Source organism: Balaenoptera musculus, chromosome 17 (assembly GCF_009873245.2).
Source record: "Balaenoptera musculus isolate JJ_BM4_2016_0621 chromosome 17, mBalMus1.pri.v3, whole genome shotgun sequence".
Lineage (NCBI taxonomy): Eukaryota > Metazoa > Chordata > Mammalia > Artiodactyla > Balaenopteridae > Balaenoptera > Balaenoptera musculus.
The window spans coordinates 38,812,548-38,834,504 of NC_045801.1; the positions used below are offsets into that span (position 1 = coordinate 38,812,548).

A 21,957-nucleotide genomic window follows, 5' to 3' on the forward strand; every position below is an offset into this window, starting at 1 on the left:
CATACAGGTTTTCCCAATTAGACGCAGACACATAACAAAGACACTCTCTTCTGACCAAACACCTTAGGCTCTATCCTTGGCCCATTTAGTCAAGTTTTGGCAAGAATCCTATGGAGTTAGTATACCTCACTCTTGGTATACAATCACTCTGATATCTGGTCAAATTCCTTATTTTTCACCTTCAATAGCATATCACCCTGGTCTGCCTTTAGCAAGAATCCTGTTGCGTTATCTAGCAAGAACCCCCCTAGCCTTGATGTTTCCTCTTAGTGATTTTCCATTCGCTGACCTCCACCCTGCTCCTTGGCTATAATCCCCACTTGTCCTTTTTGGAGGGGGAATTGAGCTCGATTTTCTCCCCGACTGCAAGGCCCCCACTACAGTAGCCCATCTTGAATAAAGTCTTCCTTAACATCTTTATCAAGCATCTGAATAATTTTTTCATTAACACAGTAAAGTTGAAAAAGCAAGTCTCAGAAGAAGGCGTACTGTGTGAATCCACAATATAAAGTTCAAGCACGTGAAGCTTAAAACGATAGATCACTCAGTGATACAAATATACGTGGTAAGTTTATACAGAAAAGCAAAGGAATGATATACAGTTCAGAAGAGTGGCAGCTATCTCCAAGATCAGAGGGGCTCTTTCGAAAGTTAAGGTAAAATTCAATTCCTCAAATCAAGTTGTGGCTGCACAAGTACTTACAGTACAGTTACTCAGCTTATTTTATAAACATTGTTTTACACTTATTCAATATTTAATAAGAGGTAACCCTATAAAGAATGAGGAACTCCAAATTATTGTTAATGAAAAAAGCAAGATAGGTGTTCACTGTATATGGAACTTTTCTGAAAGGTTTGAATTTTTTCAAAATAAAGATTTGAAGTAAAAAAAAAAAAAAAAAAAGATCCTAATACTAAATCTATGTTAAATTGTAAATCACATCCTAATTTCAAAACCACTGAAATGCAAACAACAACAAAATGCATCATCAGAGAAGCAGCATTGGACACCTGTGCTAGTTTAGTTCCTGCTTAGTCACTGGCAAACTCAAACAAATAAGGAATTCTACAGGCTTAATGTATCTAATTTTAAAAAAGACATTTACTAGAGTGTTTTTTTTTTTTTAAATAAATTTATTTATTTATTTATGGCTGTGTTGGGTCTTCGTTTCTGTGCGAGGGCTTTCTCTAGTTATGGCGAGCGGGGGCCACTCTTCATCGCGGTGCGCGGGCCTCTCACTGTCACGGCCTCTCTTGTTGCGGAGCACAGGCTCCAGACGCGCAGGCTCAGTGGTTGTGGCTCACGGGCTTAGTTGCTCCACGGCATGTGGGATCTTCCCAGACCAGGGCTCGAACCCGTGTCCCCTGCATTGGCAGGCAGACTCTCAACCACTGCGCCACCAGGGAAGCCCTAGAGTGTTTTTTTTTTAAACTGTTTTCTTGTAGGCAAAGCGGGGAAATGTCCACCAAGTTTGGTTAAGTGGAACATCCGGTTAAGGAGGTGAATGATTCTACCAGATGTCTTCCGTTTGTCTTTCCAAACCCACTCTCACCATCCAGTTATCTGCCCTAGCAGGCACACCGGTATGGGCCACCAACAGGGCTCCCTTAGCCTGTCGTGTTAGTTGAGTTCACTCAATGAGGAGTCCACACAAGGGACAGAGAGAGGAAGAGGCTGCCCCCTGCTGTGAGGCTGCCTCGGGTTGGCCCTGGACCAAAAAGGTAGCATTGCTCCTTATAAGGAGTTCAACTCTGTATGACTCTCATTCCCAGCTCTAGTAGCCACTGCCTCCCATCTCTCCTTCAGATCGAGGGATGGTAACAGCTGGTCTTGATTAAGCCAATTACTTCACCGTCCCTAGTGGTCTTCTTACACCTCCATCTTTGTAAAAAGATCTTGAAAATAAATATTCATTGAATTATCCTTGTAAAAAAAATAAGATGTAGTCAAGGTGTAGAATATGTAAACTTTTGAGCCATGTGACTTAAAAGATAAAGAGATGGGACTTCCCTGGTGGTCCAGGGATTAAGACTCTGTGCTCCCAATGCAGGGGGCCCGGGTTCGAGCCCTGGTCAGGGAACTAGATCCCGCCTGCCGCAACTAAAAGAGCCCACGTGCCACGACAAAGACCTGGCACAGCCAAATAAATAAATACTAAAAAAAACAAAGAAAAAAGAAAAAAAGCTAGAGATGACAGGATGGAAGGACGGAAGGGTAGAGGGATGAAAATAAAGGGCCAAGATGCTTCCTGTGACTCCGCTCTCCCGGCTGTCGCATATGTTATGTCTATTTCCTCAAGACACTGGCACGTCACGCACAAGTGGACAAGCTCTGCAGACCAAGTGCCCTGCTGGTTTGAGGGTATGTGAACAGACCGCAGGTAGGCAGCCTGGGCCTTTCCCAATGTGGTGCCAAGAGCCATGTGGAAAGCCTCAGCCGCTCTTCTTTTCCCTTCTATTTCTTAGTTTGTATTACCAAAACTTTCAAACATACACAGAAGTATAATGAATCCCCAGCACCCATTTTGTTTGGATTGTTTCATCTCTTCACTTCTGTCCATTCTACCACTGGTGGAAATCTGGATTATTTCCAATTTTTGGCTATTATGAATAAAGCGACCGTGGCCATTTTTATACATGGCTAATGATGGACACAAGCATTCATTACTGTAGGGTACATACCTAGGAGTGAAACTGCCGGGTCATAGGGTGGATGTATATATATATATAGCTTTAGTTTTCCCAAAGTGGTTGAACGATTTACACTCCCAGCTGTAGCTTGAGAAATCCAGTGGTTCCAAAGCCGTATCAACACGTGGCATTGTCAGTTCTGTTCAATGTTGCCATTTTGAAGGGGTGGAGTGATTCACTACTGTGCTTATAATTTGCATTTCTTTTACAACTAATAATGTGGAGAATATTTTCATGTGCTTATTGGTCATATGGATACCTTCTTTGATGAAGTATCTGTTTTTCTCTTCTTGATTTCACCCAGAACCACTGACTATAAAGACCATCCTTTCTCCAATAAATGTAGTAGTGTTTTTATCCTAAACCAGGTTCCTATATACAGTAAACAAATTCTTCATTATTTTTATGGCCATTTCCTCCCCAGGGCAGGTGAATAAAGTAAGTTTGGCACGAAAGACAATTTTGCTGCAAAATGAATCAGAAATTAATTTGGATGATCTGTTTGGCATTATGTTTGGCTCTGACATTTCCTGTGACAGTTCCTTGCCAGTCCATTAAAATTTCACAAATAAAATTTCATGAAGTCTACTTATTTGAATTTTACCTGTTTCTCTTTGCCCCCTCACGTCCTTTTTCCGTTCCAGAATCTAATCCAGGGTCTTGTACTGCATGTAGTTGTATCTCCTTTGTTTCCTCCAATCTATGACAGTTCCCAGTCTTTCCTAGCATAGTCAATTTTTGATTACATAAATGTTTATTTGTAAATTATAAATATATATTAAAAATTTTTGTATATAAAATATGTAAAAATACAAATGTTGAAGAGATAGGTATTTTTAAAAAGAGAACTCTTTATATTTTTTTCTTTATCCCGGTGGATTCTCCTATATGCCCCATTTTAATATAAATCATAGGGATCTGACTTTCTTCTACCAGATCATTTTAGGAAAAGATCACATGGAAAAGTGAGATACACTCCTGCTCTGTTCTTCTGGATAAAATCTTGAGATGACTACCACCATTCCAAAAAGATATCAACTTGAAACTTCTATATACCGGGAATTCCCTGGAGGTCCAGTGGTTAGGGTTCCGCGCTTTCACTGCCGAGGGCGCGGGTTCTATCCCTGGTCAGGGAACTAAAATCCCGCAAGCCGCAAAAAACAAAACAAAACAAAAAAATTGTTATATACCACAATTTTCAAGCACAATTCAAAGCAATTGATTGTACCCATTTCAAGGACTACTTAGTTGTATCCTCATGTATGTTAAATATAGAAAGGTTTGTCAGCCATGATGATCTTTGACCTACAAAGTTCTTTTTAAAAAGAGATCAAAACATACGAAAGGAAAATGTAAGAGGAAAGTTAAAAAAAGATTCACTCACGTGAATGAATATTCATCCTTCTGTATCTTTTTTTTTTTTTTAATATTTATTTATTTGGCTGCGCCAGGTCTTAGTTGCGGCATGTGGGATCTAGTTCCCCGACCAGGGATCGAACCCAGGCCCCCTGCATTGGAGCGCCGAGTCCCAACCACTGGACCACCAGGGAAGTCCCCTTCTGTATCTTTTTAACCATGCGATTTAAATGATCAATAGATAGTCCTAAAAGTAATTATAAACTATTCATTCACTTCTTTCAAATATATGAAATATCAGAGAAACTGCAAATGCACTGTAATTAATATCCAGGTCATTACAAAACAATTACTATTGTAAAGTCTTGAGTACCAGCAAGTCTTTGAAGTCAGGTAAATTAAGCCTATACTGTCAGACAGGTCACCACCCAGCTTAATCTCTGGCAATTAAAAAAAGGCAGGCAGTGTGACTATTTGATTCAGATACAACTGTATCTGAATCATTTAAAACTTCTTTGCTAACCTCAATTACTTAGAAAGGGAATCCTGCTACTGGAAACAGTGAAAGATAACTTATTTTTAAATGTCAATCAAACATTGTATTTATAGATTGTATAGTCTTTTAACTCAGGGGAAGGAAGGCAGAGAGATATTAATTTAATATTAATGGAATTCATTATCTTTCTGGAGGAATCCATCAGGGTAACAGGGTTATTCAGAACAGAGAGAATGAGCAATGTTACAGCAGAAGTCACGTCTCAGTCTGACAAGGTCCCGAACCCCAGGATGATATAATGCCATGGTATCTACTAGAAGCAATGGTGGTAGGAGATGATGGACATAAAGCATCTCCTGGTTTTGCATTTACTTCACTTCCAGCTTTTCTCAGGCTCCTCCTCCTGACCTCTAATGTCAGGGCTCCTTCAGGAAAAGTCTTTACTATCTCCCTAACGTAAATACCATTTTGAAGCTTATGTCCTCAAATTTACCTCGGCCCAGATGTCTGGTTCACATATCAAACTACCGTTTTAATCTCTCCACTTTAATATATCTAAGTAAGAACAGTTAGTAAAACAGTGAAATACATTGAGCCCTTATTATGGGCCACACCCCATTCGAAACATTTTTCATACACTAACATATTTAATCACAACAATCCCACGAGGTAGATACTACGATCACCCCTATATTCAGAGGGGGAAACTAAGCCACACAAACATCAGTAACTAGCCCAATGTTATCACATTTCACACATGGCAGGGTCAGGTTTCAAACTACGGTCTCTGGCTTCAGAGCCACACTCCTAACAACTATGCTAAGCCACTTAAATCAGTCGAGTTTTCTCCAAGGTGTGTTCCCATCTCCCGACCCTAGACTCTCTCACCCTGTGGGAGGCATGCAGTCTTAGCCTGAGGTAACTCCTGGAGGAGACAGTATGTCTCTCACAGAAAGCAAAGCCCTTACCCTTGACTTGGAATGCACTCTTTGTTCCAGGCCTGAGGAATGTAAAAGAGATTAGCAAAGCTATCTCAAGCCAGGAGACCTCAGGGAACTGAAGAGTCCTGGTTGTTCCTTATGGCTGGGGGCTGTGTGTGCCTGGTTGAGGGAAGATAATGTTCAAGGATGGTCGTTGTAAACTTGCTGACGTCCATGGTGGTGACTGAACTGAGATGGTAAGCAATTCTATGGGTTCATTTTCTAATAATGAGTTCCTCTTCTGTCTATATAAGATTCAGTAAATTCTAAATAAAGCGCCTCGCAACCATCAGTTGTCTTGGTCCTTCTGATCCCATATTCCCGGGGCTATTCAGTCCCTTACCCCTCTCCGTCGGGACCTGGAAGACCCCCTGCGGTGGCTGGACCGTCGCACACCCCAGTAAGGATGCAGACCATATATACTCAAGTTGAAAAGTAGGAGTCATCTTTGATTCCTCCCTTTCCCTCACTGCCCATACCAGGAAGTTCTGTCAATCCCACCTCCAAACCCACCCTCTTCCCCATCCCCAGTGTAGCCTGGATCGCAGAGAAACACCCCCCAAACCAGTCTCCAGGCCTTTGTACTCACACACCCAGTCCCCTAAATGCATCCTCTACTCAGCAACAAAAGGGATCTACTGAAAACACGTATCAGTTCATAACCGCAGAATTACTGAAAACCACTGAATGGTTTTCTCACTCCAAGAATAAATTTCACAAGTCTCACCATGTCTGCTGAATGCTCCTAGTCATTCCCTAAAACTGCATCTTTAGCCCCTCTCCACCTTACTCACTTTGCTCCAGACACTTTTTTTTTTTTTTTTAAATGCACTGAAAGTTCTGCGAAGCCAATGAAAAATAAATTTGCGTGACCTTTTGTTTGGGACTGTGCACAGTACTGCCCCTTTCAGTTAGCATGGACACAGCCTGACTTCAGTTATATGATGTTTAGGTTTCCATGACCTTAGAGCTGGGGGCCTAGCCTCCTTTCTGCATACCCCACACATCCACATCCCTGTGTAGATTTCTATTTATATGGAAAAAGCAACAAAATAATCATCAGAAGGATTTCTAGAATGGAGAATGATCACCTCCTAGAAGAACGGTAAATACTGAAACATAATAGAAGACACAATAAGACATGTAATATCATTTGACCCTTCCTTCCTGCCATTGACTCCCTCTCCTCCCAAAAAGGCCAAAAGGCCCAGCGTAAAAAGATTATGGCAAAGAAACAATTTAAAAAAATGGCTAAGTTAACATTAAGATGAAAAAAAGAAAGACAAAAGAAATTTTAATGAGACTCTTACACTTAGAACAGAGGCAGAATACATGTAGCACATGAATATTTGTTGTTCTGACTTGTAATGATGGGAAGAGAGTTAAGTATCAGTTCAAATGGGCCCATGAATCAATATTTGTAATTGAATAGGAAGAACTGGCAGCTGGATTCCCTGCCCTTGAAAATACCAAAATATCTACAATAGTTGTCTGATGTACTTACTGGCATCGTCCATGAACTCAAAGTCACCTCCAAGTTCAGAACTTGAAAAGTGATACTGATCTGGATCAGCCAGGGCACTCAACAGAATCAGCAGTACCACGGCATTGATGATCTGCAAGAAAGAAAAACATGTAAGTAACCCCAGTATATGGTCCTTATAATAGAACATTAATTGACCACATGGAGTTTAACTTCAACAGCTGGTGGCCTTTCAACATGAAGCCCCACCCACTGAGGGAGCAGGCAAACATTTCCTTTTTTAAAAAGAAATTTATTTATTTATTTATGTCTGCGTTGGGTCTTCATTGTTGTGCGCAGGCTTTCTCTAGCTGCGGCGAGCGGGGGCTACTCTTCGTTGCGGTGCCCGGGCTTCTCATTGCAGTGGCTTCTCTTGTTGTGGAGTATGAGCTCTAGGAGCGCGGGCTTCAGTAGTTGTGCCTCACGGGCTCAGTAGTTGTGGCTCGTGGGCTCAGTGGTTGTGGCTCACGGGCTCTAGAGCGCAGGCTCAGTAGTTGTGGCACGCGGGCTCAGCAGTTGTGGCTCGCAGGCTCTAGAGCACAGGCTCAGTAGTTGTGGCGCACGGGCTTAGTTGCTCCGCGGCATGTGGGATCTTCCCGGACCGGGGCTCGAACCCGTGTCCCCTGCATTGGCAGGCGGATTCTTAACCACTGCGCCACCAGGAAGCCCCAGGCAAACGTTTCTGAGGCAGAGACACTGCCAGCCCATTCATGCAGCCAAGGGCACATGGCTTGGCGTGCAGTTGGCTTTCACCTCACTGTGCCCTGGACCGGGCACCCTGGAGCAGTGAACAAACATGCAGCAGCGCTGACGCCAGTGGTTGGAAAAACTCTCCAGCTAGCCACGCACACGCGAACGAGTTTGTTCAGGCGACCAAACATTTTTCACGGGTTCAAACAATAAGAACTTTGAGCCCATCCAGGAAGCAGTGTCGGAAAGAATGAGTGCAAAGCTACTTAGTGGCAGACCCTTACTTCTGCAGGAGCACAGGCGAGCCGCTTTCTATCCCAGGCCCCCATTTCTGTCTCCTAGAAGCGGCTGAATATATTTCTCTCGGGAACTTCAAACTCAGCCAGTCAAAGCGGAAACCATCTTCCTTAACACCTCCCACCTCTGCTCCTCCTTTCCTGTTCTCTATCTTACAAAACAGCATCGCCATTAATAATTAAAAGTGGAAAACACGCAGGCACTGCACTAAGTGCTTTATGTGGAATTTCTCTCTTAAGCCCTCCAATAACCTAATGAAGTAGGTGCAAAATTATCCCCGTTTTGTAAATGAGAAAACTGAGGCTCAGGGGTTAAGAACGCGGCCCAAGATCAGGCAAATAACAAACTGTAGAAACGGGATTGGGATCCAGGAATATCAATTCCAAAACCTAATCTCTTAAAGTCTCCTGTTCTTCCTCAAAACCTGATTATCTTCGGGCTTCCCATCTTCCTTTTCCCTTACATCCAACCAAGTGCGAGATTCTGACAATTCCACTGCTGCATTTCTATTTCCTTTACTCTTCCTAACTGCCCGTGCTGCTTATAGACTCATGGACCAACTGCGACGGGGCTAGAGGTGTGGGGGGCAGGTTTTCTAGAGTTTGGTGAGGCTCGGCTGAGACTGCGTTGTTATTTCTCCTTTGCTCTAAGCTGAGAAACTTGTGATAGAGCTCTGTTTCACTCTTGTCAAAACTGAGAGAAAGATGAATAACCTTCATCTTTTATATAGAGAAAATTCTTTTACTAACAACAGTAACTACAGGCATTTCCTACTATAAAAATCATATTCGGAAATACCTACTTACAGAAGAGGTTCAAATGGGGAGTCAGGTTATTCCTTTTACAAAATACCCACTCTAGAATCCATTTTGAAATGGCAATCCCAAGTGGTTGTTTTTTTGATTGTGGTAGAATTTGGAATGACCTTTTTTTCTTCCTCTATTTTCCAAACTGTCTAATATGGTCTGATTGCGTTTTGAAGTTATAATAATGAGAATGGCAATTTTCCAGAGCATACGCATATACTACTAATTTAAATAGATACCACAAGCTTGTGGTTAAAACTTTTTTTTTGATTAATTAATTAATTTATTTATTTTTGGCTGTGTTGGGTCTTCGTTTCTGTGCGAGGGCTTTCTCCAGTTGCGGCGAGCGGGGGCCACTCTTCATCGCGGTGCGCGGGCCTCTCACTATCGCGGCCTCTCTTGTTGCAGAGCACAGGCTCCAGACGCGCAAGCTCAGTAGTTGTGGCTCATGGGCCCAGCTGCTCCGCGGCATGTGGGATCCTCCCAGAACAGGGCTCGAACCCATGTCCCCTGCATTGGCAGGCGGACTCTCAACCACTGCGCCACCAGGGAAGTCCTAAAACTTTTTTTAGGTTCAGAAAGGTATATAGTGAAAACTGAGTCTCCCTCCTATTCCTATCTGACAGTCACCCTCCCCACAGTGGCTACTAGAACTGCCAGTTTCTTGTTTCTCTCCAAAGAGCCGAGAAACTTCCCAGCACATTTTAAAGAGAGTATGATTAGCAAAACTGGAGTTGAAGAAAATCTTTCAGAACATTATCTGAAGCTTAAAGGAAAGTATGAGTTAGTTCCACAACGGGCAGATGATTTAGCAAAGATGTTCTTTGACAAATCATCAAGTTTTCTTGGCATTTTATTCCCTCTATATTCTTATCTTTCGAAAAGGCAGACCAAAGATTATGGACTGAAATAAGATCAGATAAAATAACCTAAGAATGTGTTTTGAAAAGTTAAGCACCAGACAAAGGCAATGTGTTTACTGCTGTTATCATAATGGGGTTGGTTTTTGAAGGTTTGAAAAAAAAACAAAACAAAACAAAACCCAACACATCAATTTGGGATTCATGGGTGAAGCTTTAATGAAGGAAGGGGTGGGGTACAGAGGGTAAGAGAGAAAAAATGGCTAGGTGAGGCAGGGCAGTGAACCCAGTTAGGAAATACAAGCCAGACTTAGGGATCCTTTAGGGCTAGTTACAGAGTTTGGGTTTTACTCTAAGTGCAACAAGAAGCCAATGGAGAATATTAAGGAAGGAAAGAATGTGATCTGTTTGGGGTTCAAATGAGTAAATTACGTAAAGCACCTAGAAGGGTAGCTGGCATATAATAGTGACTCAGATTAGTTGCCTTACCTCTTCAAACCTTAACAAGAACCATATAAAAGCTCTTGGGTGGCATCAGAAAGTTACCTGGTCTCAGATCTCCGGAGACAGTGCTATGCAGCTGCTTTCCTGTCCTTTCAGTTCCAGTGGGCCTGTCAAGTCTTGGTCAACTTGTTATTATTACCCCCTTGCCTGCTTTACTTATCATAACACTTCCACTAGCTGCCTCCTAGAGTAGGTGCTTTGTTAAGTGCTTAGGAAAGAGCCTCCCAGGATTCACGATAGGTTAAATAAATCATGCACCCAAGTAACACAAAGCATGAAGCCGTAAGCACAACAAGACTTCACAGAAAGAATAATGGAGAGTCAGAGAAAGATACTACTGAAGCCTGAGGCCGAGACCGGGGTTCGCAGGGAGGTACAGTGGACATGGGAGCATTTGGACAGGGGCTGGAAAGGTGAGAAGGTTTTGGAACCCAAGAGGTGTAGAAAAGAACAATTTCGGGATTCCCTGGCGGTCCAGTGGTTAGGACTCGGCGCTTTCACTGCTGGGGCCCGGGTTCAATCCCTGGTTGGGAAACTAAGATCCTGCAAGCCACACGGTGTGCCCCCCGCCCCCAAAACAAACAAACAAATAAATAAGAGAGAAGAACAATTTCAAGTATGAGTAAAGCCACCGGGACAGGGGCCTGCGCTGAAAAGAGCAAGCAGTTCGATTTGGTTAAAACACAGTAGACAAAGGAAAGTGCTAGGGGATGAGACCAGAAATGCAGGCTGGGGCCAGATGGCAGCGAGTCCTCAAAGCCAGGCGAGGAATTTGGGGCTTTATCCAAAAAGTTAATGAAGGTTTTTGAGGCAGGATATGACGTGATCAGAGCTGTCGTTAGGAAGACCAAGCTAGAAAAGGCTGGGAGGCTAAAACGGAGGCAGGAAAGCATTCTGGAAAGTACTGCAATAGTCTGCCTGAGCAGTAATGAGGGTCTGGGGTCCACTTCATCTCTAATTCTCACGACAACCCTGTCAGATTGTCATCTTAGGCATTAGTTTGAGAGGTTACTTAGGTCCTACGTGTGGAAGAGCCAAGGTTTGAATCTCAAGGCCTTTGCACGTGGAGGTGGAATTATTATTAGACACACAGGAAGTGACGAGCTGCAAGGATAAAAAAGAAGCAAAGGGGACACGGAAATTTCAAGCCTGGGTGACAAAATCTTGTCATTATCAGAAATAAGGACCATGACAAGGTTGACTTTAGGTAGGAAAAGTACTCGCAGGCTGTCCGAATAATCACGTGTTGCCTTGTCCGTCTGGCCTCTCAGACTCCTTTTTTTATTCAGCCTTTGGTGCTCAGGCCCGCCCTCCGTGTGTGTTTGCCTCTCCCACTTCTGACGGCCTCATGCTTAGTCCCGTGTGCTTTCGCACTCTCTCCTGCTCAGTCTCTGAACGTGTCACATCGTTCCATGGTTCCTGGTTCCGTGTGTTCTCGCTCCACAGCGGGTCCTGGGTCCTACGCTGGGCTGTGCTCTAGTTGCTCCGGTCACTGTCATCCTCTCCCCTGTCCCTGTGGCCCTGTGGCCCTTCTCTCTGTGCCCACAAGCAGAGACCACAGTCCTGGGGCCAAGTTCCCTTCCACTTGCCCTTGTTCTTCGAGAGTCCAGAGAAAGGAGACAGATAATGCAAAGATGTGATGGCAAGGTCATGACACGTCACAAATGACTCACCACTGTGCTCTTTTAATCACAGAGTGAAATCTTCATAATAGAAGGTCTTCGTGTTGACACATATTTACTGTGTCATCCTATGAAACCTCAATTGTTGGATGGGAATGTGGCACTCCACGGAGGATGTGGATACAGTAGGGTGACAGGGTGACCCATGAAGACCTAGGTCTGTGCAAAGTGGTGGAGGGTGGGCGGTGAACTAGCCATGGTAGATACTAAACATGGTTGGATGGAAAAGGTCAAATACAAGTCAAAGCCCCCAAGAACGGTGGGTAAGAAGTACTTCCCGAAAAAGAGAAAATAGAAATCACCCAATCATCAATTCTGACCAAGAATGAAATGTCACCACAAATGAGAACCAAGAAGATGGTTAAGACTTGCCAGGAGCAGATTATGTAATGACCACAGCTAATCTAAATGTAAAAGAAAGACAGGGCATATTTATGTTCTTGTTCAGTTAATGCTCACTAACATTTGGGCTTTGTCTGTTTTGGTAGGTCATGTACAACTGTTCCTGTTCTATTTATGAAGTGTTCCTGTGGTGTTGCATATTTTTTCCTTGTTCCTGACAATGATTACTTCCACATGTAAATAAATTCAATGTCTGTCCCGTTACTTAAGTGGTGCCAGGCCCCTGTATATTCTCCGGGGATCTAAGGTGCTCTTCACCCTTAAATCATATTTCAGACCCTAAATGAACAGTGAGACTTGCAGCTTGAATCTAAACAACTGAAAATGTAAAATGTAATTATCAGCACTCTTTTTAAAAGCCTCAATAAATGAAACTTAAGAACACTCAAACCCACTGAGTTAATAATTACACAACAATCAGAATTTTACATAGAAAGTTGTGTCCAAAAATGATCACTGCAGACTTATTTGTAGTAATGAAAATTTGAAACAGAAGTAGAATGACTAAACTACAACCAAATAAGAGACTGCTACATAAGCATTAAAAATCATATTAAAAAATATTAATGACAAGAAAATGTTCACATTATGTTAATTGATAACTGTAGTATAAAAATTTTTGATTCCAATTTATTATTATGTTCACATGCATATATCACAGACTAAAAACACCAAAACATACAGTGTTATAAACCATGTGGTGGGCCTGGAGGTGCCTTGTACCTTTCATTATCATTGTACCTTTTTTTGTATTTTCCAGAGTGTCTAACATGAGCATAGTTGCTTTTATAGTCAGGAAAAATTATTTCAAGCTTCAAAAAATATTCTTAATATGAAATATGTTATACAATATTATTATTACACCTCATTCTCTAAAGAGAAAAAATTACTAGTAAGAAGATGGCCAGGCATTCAAGTTAAAACTTGGAAATAGGGAATTCCCTGGCGGTCCTGTGGTTCGGATTCTGGGCTTTCACTGCTGGGGACCTGGGTTCGATCTCCGGTCAGAGAACTAAGATCTTGCAAGCCACGCAGCACATTAAAAAAACAAACAAAAAAACCAAAACCGAAACAAAACAAAAAAACCCCTGGAAATAGGTATATCAGAGGAGAAAAAAGTCACAGCAAAATATAGTAAGTCCCCTACATACAAACCTTCAAATTACGAACTTTCAACAATGCAAACATGTGTTCCATCAACATCAGGTGTGACTGAAATTGCAGCTTGCCCTCCGTCTCCCATTGCTGAGGATCCTTCAGCTCTACCATCTCCCACCTCCTCTCCCTCCTCCAGTCAGTAACTCTTCTTGCCTGTTCACTTGATGCCAGCCCCTGTATGCCAGCTGTTGTATTTGTACTACTGTACTTTTCAAGGTACTGTACTGAAGATTTAAAATGTTTTATTTTTTTTGTTTGTTTTTTATGTATTATTTGTGCGAAAAGTACTATAAACCTATTACAGTACAATACTATATAGCCGATTGTGTTAGTTGGGTACCTAGGCTAATTCTGGTGGACTTACGAACAAATTGGACTTGCAAATGCGCTCTCGGAAGGGAACTCGTTCATATGTAGGGGACTTACTGTAAAATAATAACAATTAAGAGATCTGCCACTTCCAGTAATGGTGAACTAGGTTATACAAACCAATCTTCTCACTGAGGACAACTAGAAAATTTGGACAAAATAAAAACAACATTGTGAGAAGGTATTAGCTAGCAAGGCAGTGAGGAATTATGGGGCCAAGATCCAGGAGAAGGCAGAAATACCGCTGAGGGCAATTGCTGATTCCAGAAAAGACGATGAGAGCTAAAAGCTTGAGAGCACCTTGACAGCCTTGCTGAGCCAGAGTTAAGAGCGGGAGTACAGGGCGTGCTGGGTGGGGATGGAGGGTAGAAATCCCCAGGGCTTTGCCATAAGACCCTGAAGGGGCTTCACTATTGGAGTAAGGTGAACCAGCAAAGACAAGTCTTTAGAGTGACAGGGCCCAGCTTTGCATCATCTGAATCCTGCAACTGAACTGAGGGAATTGCCAGTTGCTAGGCCCCTGTAAGAAGCTATCAAAATCCTTAGTGGAGAAAAGATACCATCCCACGCTTCAAATTATTTCTTCAGTTTTTCAAATACAATGTCCAGAATACAAGAAACAGGAGAAGACAGGATGCTAAAAACAAGGACCAGCAGAAACAACAGACAACAGAAATAGACCATGGGCGCTGCTCTAGATACTGAAGCTAATGGGCTCCCCTTTAAAGTGACTACACTTGCAATATTCAAAGAGATTCTTAAAAAACGAGAATTTTGCCAGGGAACTTAAATCACAAAAAAAAGGGATATGAGAGATTTTTTAAAGAATAGAATATACAGTAGCCAAATCAAGAACTTAGTGGATGGGTTTAACCCATTAAGACAGAGTTATAAGAAAACTAACGAGTTGGATAAGACAGAAGAAAATATTCAGACAGCTGGCTTTAATAAAAACAAAAGCAGTCAGAAGACAATGGAGGTACATCTCCAAAATGCTAGGGAGGAAAGGACCACCTACAAGTTTACAAGAAAAAAAACAAAAACAAAACCAATCCTTCAAGGATGAAAATGAAACAAAGATACTTTCAGAAAAAAACAAGGGAATTGGTCACCAGCAGCTGAGCAGTAAAGAAAGCATTAAAAGGTGTTCTTTGGACAAAAGAAAAATGATACCAGATGGAAGGCTGAAGATGGACAAAGAAGTTAAGAACAACAAAAATGATAATTAATTGTGAATATTGATAACAAATAATAACAACAATAATGATTTGAGCACAAAATACAAATAGAATATAAATACACAATAATGGCATATAGCTCAAGAGAGGATAATTGGAACTGAACTGATCGTAGGTCCTTGCATTGTACAGGAAGAGAAAGTACCACTTAATATGAGATTTTTAAAAGTCAACAATATATGTTGTAATCTCTAGGGTAACCTTTTAGAGAAGTCACAGTTGGGTGGCAGATACACCAAGTGTTTGCTCAGTGATAACTGAGGTGTTTATATCTTACGTACTTTCTGTATGTGTGAAATATTCACAGTAAAATGGCTAAAAATTTAAAAATGAATATAAATTATAATCTAATATAATCTTTTCAGACAGCTGGCTAATTTTTTTTTTTTTAATAAATTTATTTATTTATTTATTTATTTATTTATTTATTTATATTTGGCTGTGTTGGGTCTTCGTTTCTGTGCGAGGGCTTTCTCCAGTTGCGGAGAGCGGGGGCCTCTCTTCATCGCGGTGCGCGGGCCTCTCACTGTCGCGGCCTCTCCCGTTGCGGAGCACAAGCTCCAGACGCGCAAGCTCAGTAGTTGTGGCTCACGGGCTTGGTTGCTCCGCGGCCTCTCACTGTCGCGGCCTCTCCCGTTGCGGAGCACAAGCTCCAGACGCGCAAGCTCAGTAGTTGTGGCTCACGGGCTTGGTTGCTCCGCGGCATGTGGGATCTTCCCAGACCAGGGCTCGAACCCGTGTCCCCTGCATTGGCAGGCAGATTCTTAACCACTGCGCCACCAGGGAAGCCCCAGCTGGCTAATTTTTATACTCCGATATTTGGAAATATTTTCTAAAAACTATTAATGGCAGATGTGCCTTTCACTTGGGTACAATTTCAATGGGCAAATCAAAATGAAATTAAGCTTGGACTTTTCAATTAAAATTTATTTAAATCAAATTTTAGAATTCTGATCCAAATGTGTTTATTTATTCAAATAAGCCCCTGTCTACATGGTCCTGGTTCTGATATTAAAATAAATTTCCAACACTTGCTATTTCATTTCAAACAATTGTGGTAAATATATTCTGGGGAAAATTAGATTTACCATAAAATCCTACCTGCTAAGGGTAAGCTGTGACAAAGTGAGAGAGTGGCATGGACATATATACACTACCAAACGTAAAACAGATAGCTAGTGGGAAGCAACCGCATAGCACAGGGAGATCAGCTCGGTGCTCTGTCTCCACCTAGAGGGGTGGGATAGGGAGGGTGGGAGGGAGGGAGATGCAAGAGGGAAGAGATATGGGAACATATGTATATGTATAACTGATTCACTTTGTTATAAAGCAGAAACTAACACACCATTGTAAAGCAATTATACTCCAATAAAGCTGTTAAAAAAAAAATCCTACCTGCCTAAGAAATTGACTAAATTAGTTCATCTACTATGTGCCTGACACTCTGCTTAAAACTGGATTATACAAAGATGAATAAGGCATGGTCCCTGCCCTCAAGGATTAGCAGTCCAGGGGGTAAACAAACATCAGCAACCAAGTAAAATGTAGAATAAACGTTATAACATTCATTAATTCATCCACTGAATTGTTCAAAAATTATCTATTAGGCAACAAATATATGCCAGGCACTATGCTAACATCAATATACATTATTCCTCCCCCCCACAAGGTAGTCTATTGTCTAATGGGGAAGACAGTCAAATTAGCTGTTCCATTTAGATGAAAAGGAATTCTGCTATACTAGTGGCTGGGGAGAAGGGGGTGGCAGTTGAAAGCCTCCACAGGAAGAGGACTTTCTTAACACCAGAAAGTAAGAGACATTTGGAAATCCTGAGAGACAAAGATTACAGCACAAATAATTTCAGGGAATCAGACTAAGTGACTAAGAATTAACTATTAAGAGAAAGTTCAAGGAAACAAAAATATAAGAATGAGCTACCCTTGACAGTCCTTTGACTTGGATTATAATTACAGCCACTGTTTCCAATAATAGAAGCTATAAATCCTCTAAGTTATACAGTGTGCAGGAGAAAGTTTAAGCAGTAAAATGAAGTTGTATCCTTCCTTAGAGCCCCATTTCAGTAGGCAGATTTTTTAAATGTATTATAAAGATTCCCCCCCCGCCCTGCCAAATTCAATGAGGTCCTTCTGATTCACCTTGCAGGCCACAGTACCATCCTTTTGGCATGTCTTCCTCATGGGTGATAGATTAAATCAAGAAACCACCACCACTACACATTGTCTTCTTTTCTTTTTAAATAGTAATCTTTTATTTATTTATTTATTTTTATATTTATTTTTGGCTGTGTTGGGTCTTCGTTTCTGTGCGAGGGCTTCCTCTAGTTGCGGCAAGCGGGGGCCACTCTTCATCGCGGTGTGGGGGCCTCTTCACTATCGCGGCCTCTCTTGTTGCGGAGCACAGGCTCCAGACGCGCAGGCTCAGTAGTTGTGGCTCACGGGCCCAGCTGCTCCGCGGCATGTGGGATCTTCCCAGACCAGGGCTCGAACCCGTGTCCTCTGCATTAGCAGGCAGATTGTCAACCACTGCACCACCAGGGAAGCCCCCACATTCTGTCTTATATTACTGAAGCCGTTTTGCCTGCCCTATGTGGTGTGATTATTGTTACGCCACTCTACAGATGAGGACTCTCAGACTTTGGGGAAACCTGCACAAGGTCATGACATTTTCAGGTGACGCTCAATCATGGGTCCTTTGATTACAAATGCCACACATGCTCTTTCCAGTAACCCAGGTTACGCCCAAGAAGCCACCACACCCAGTTCACAAGCCCTGGCGACTCTGCTCACCAGTCCCCTGGCAGCAGGCTCAGAATTCTTTTCAAGGGAGTGTTCCAGACAGCCACTCTCAAGGCGACAGGAAGCGGCAAGCAGAGTGAAACTGACTTGCGACCCCAGCAGAAGCAGCCTCAATTGCCCTGAATGGACTTGGTCAGGTTCTGGCGTTCACTCTCGGGCTGAGACACCACTGTATGTATTCTCTCAGAATGATGAGAAAGATGTCTGGTCAGTGAACAGAAGTCAAAGGATGGTCCTCTAGCAGAGGCCAGAAAGAAGGCTGTTCAAAGAGCCCCTAGGAGACTGGGGGCGGTGGGGTGTGGACAGGGAGAACAACTGTGTTCCCTTTTATGCCCTAAAGAACATTCTGGATCTCTGAATATAAAGAGACAGGCCTAGCCCAGAGCCTAATTTAGAATGGGCTATGGGGACCTAAACTCTGTACATAAGGAAGGATCAAGCACTAGAGGGTTAGAAGGCCAGCATCCAAAAAAGAGGAGAAAATATAAACTGCAAAATGGCTAAATTAATTTTTTAGTGCAACAAACATGGTGCTCTTTGTGTTCTGATATGCTCTATTCATTAGCTCTATTAGTCCCTATTTGTAACCATCCTATTCCAACAACTTGGATAATCATTAAAAATATGCTTTGGAAGACTGTTTAAAACAGTCCCTGTTTAGCTTCAATACATACAAGAATACTTTATTCCTACAGCTGTTCACCAAAGACAAAATTGAAACTCATAAAAACAGAATGTCTTTACTAATGAAAGTGAAGAGGCAGTAACAGACTTAACCATTAGAATATAAATTTTGCATTCTATTCAGGAACAGTGTTGCTATATTGTACTTTAGAGTTACAATTTTTCTTACGAAATAGCAATACATTCAATACACCCCAAAACAACAACTTCTGAAATTAAGACAAAAAACATACACTTTAAGTTTGCACACATGGCTTGCAGTTTAGAATAAAAAGGAGCTAAAGTATAACTTGATACCTAAGTTTTAAAAAAATCTTGTCAAAGTAAAATAAAATGCAATGATATAATCTAAGTACTCTTAGACGAATGTTTTGTAATCATAATGCTGAATTGTTAATGATTTCTCCTTTCCACACATAAAGTGTATGCCATAAATATTCATTACTATGAATCTAGGTAATGGAACATTCTTGAAGGTGACATTAATGTCTGATATTGTTACTTTTACCTAAAGAAAACAGTATTAGATTACTTCAAAAGTAAACAGCCTCTGAAGATCGTTGTTCTTAAGCTATTCTCAAAGTAAACTAATGAAAAGATTATCTAGTAAATTATTAACTGCCGCTAATGTAAATACAAAAATATCTTTAAGATTCTATTCTTGTTTGCATACTTTCTTTAGAATAAATATTAAGATTACCTGAGAGGGACTTCCCTGATGGCACAGTGGTGAAGAATCTGCCTGCCAATGCAGGGGACACGGGTTTGAGCCCTGGTCCGGGAAGATCCCACATGCTGTGGAGCAACTAAGCCCGTGCGCCACAACTACTGAGCCTGTGCTCTAGAGCCTGCGAGCTGCAACTACTGAGCCTGTGTGCTACAACTACTGAAGCCCACACACCTAGAGCCCATGCCCCGCAACAAGAGAAGCCACCGCAATGAGAAGCCTGCACACCGCAATGAAGAGTAGCCCCCACTCGCCGCAACTAGAGAAAGCCCACATGCAACAATGAAGACCCAACGCAGCCAAAAGTAAATAAATAAATATTAAAAAAAAAAAAAAGATTATCTGAGAAACTTTCATTCAGTTTCTAAACAGCTGGTAGGGAGAAAAAAACTAGGCAAAGAAATATTCTCAGGTAAATAATGAAAGAATCAAAGAAAGCACCTTTTGAAATTTTACGAACTTAATTTTTTAAACATTTTCACAAAAGCTCTCTGGTGTTTCTGTTATTAATTTAAAGTTTGTTCCTCAAGACAAGGATGTTCACTCTTGCCACTTTTATCCAACATAGTTTTGTAAGTCCTAGCTACGGCAATCAGAGAAGAAAAAGAAATAAAAGGATTCCAAATTGGAAAAGAAGAAGTTAAACTGTCACTGTTGGCAGATGACATAATACTATACATAGAAAACCCTAAAGATGCTACCAGAAAACTACTAGAGCTCATCAATGAATTTGGTAAAGTTGCAGGTTACAAAATTAATACACAGAAATCTGTTGCATTTCTACACACTAACAATGAAAGATCATACAGAGAAATTCAAGAAACAATCCCATTTACCATTGCATCAAAAAGAAAATACCTAGGAATAAACCTACCTAAGAAGACAAAAGACCTGTACTCTGAAAACTATAAGATGCCGATGAAAGAAACTGAAGACGACACAATCAGATGGGAAGATACACCATGTTCCTGAACTGGAAGAATCTATATTGTCAAAATGACTATACTACCCAAGGCAATCTACAGATCTGTAAGATTCAATGCAATCCCTATCAAATTACCAATGGCATTTTTCATAGAACTAGAATAAAAAAATCTTAAAATTTGTATGGAGACACAAAAGATCCCAAATAGCCAAAGTAATCTAGAGAAAGAAAAATGGAGCTGGAGGAATCAGGCTGCCTGACTTCAGACTATACTACAAAGCTATAGTCATCAAAACAGTATGGTACTGGCACAAAAACAGAACTAGATCAATGGAACAGGATAGAAAGCCCAGATATAAACACACACCTACGGTCAATTAATCTACAACAAAGGAGGCAAGACTGTACAATGGGGGAAAGACAGTCTCTTCAATAAATGGTCCTGGGAAAACTGGACAACTACATGTAAAAAAATAAAATTAGAACATTCTTTAACACCATACACAAAAATAAGCTCAAACTGTATTAAAGACCTAAATGTGAGACCGGACACTATAAAATTCTTAGAGGAAAATATAGGCAGAACACTCTGACAAAAATCACAGCAATTATCTTTTTCAATCCGTCTCCCAGAGTAATGGAAATAAAAACAAACAAATGGGACCTAATTAAACTCAAAAGCTTTTGCACAGCAAAGGAAACCATAAACAAAACAAAAAGACAACCCTCAGATTGAGAGAAAATATTTGCAAATGATGTGACCAACAAGGGATTAGTCTCCAAAATGTACAAACAGCTCATGTGGCTTAATATCATCAAAACAAACAACCCAATCAAAACATGGGCAGAAGACCTAAATAGACATTTCTCCAAAGAAGACATACAGATGGCCAAGAGGCACATGAAAAGATGTTCAACATCACTAATTATTAGAGAAATGCAAATCAAAACTACAAGATATCACCTCAGACCAGTCAAAATGGCTATCATCAAAATATCCATAAACAGGGACTTCCCTGGTGGCACAGTGGTTAAGAATCCACCTGCCAATGCAGGTGACATGGGTTCGATCCCTGGGCCGGTAAGATCCCACATGCCGCGGAGCAACTAAGCCTGTGCACCACAACTACTGAGCCCGTGAGCCACAATTACTGAGCCTGCATGCCACAACTACTGAAGCCTGTGCGCCTAGAGCCCGTGCTCTGCAACAAGAGAAGCCACCACGATGAGAAGCCTGTGCACCACAAGGAAGAGTAGCCCCTGCTCGCAGCAACTAGAAAAAGCCCGTACGCAGCAACAAAGACCCAAAGCAGCCAAAAATAAATAAATAAATAAACAAATAAATAAATAAATAAAAATAAAATGTAAAATTAAAAATAATCCATAAACAACAAATGCTGGAGAGGGTGTGGAGAAAAGGGAACCCTCTTGCACTGTTGGTGGGAATGTAAATTGGTACAGCCACTATGGAGAACAGTATGGAGGTTCCTTAAAAAAACTAAAAATAGAGCTACCATATGATCCTGCAAGCCCACTCCTGGGCATATATCTGGATAAAAACATGGTCCAAAAGGATACATGCACCCCAATGTTCACTGCAGCACTGTTTACAATAGTCAAGACATGGAAGCAACCTAAATGTCCATCAACAGAGGAATGGATAAAGAAGACGTGGTACATATATACAATGGAATGTTACTCAGCCATTAAAAAGAATGAAGTAATGCCATTTGCAGCATCATTCATGAACCTA

The 21,957-nt window shown here is 41.4% G+C and overlaps 1 protein-coding gene across 1 annotated transcript in view; it reads right to left on the reverse strand.

The window, feature by feature from the left end:
* Positions 1-21,957, reverse strand: part of LAPTM4B (lysosomal protein transmembrane 4 beta) — a 71,179-nt gene that overhangs the window by 36,210 nt on the left and 13,012 nt on the right. The window contains exon 2 of the mRNA XM_036830472.1: positions 7,028-7,139. Coding sequence (XP_036686367.1) covers positions 7,028-7,139 — 112 coding nt within the window. The remainder of the gene's footprint in view (positions 1-7,027; positions 7,140-21,957) is intronic.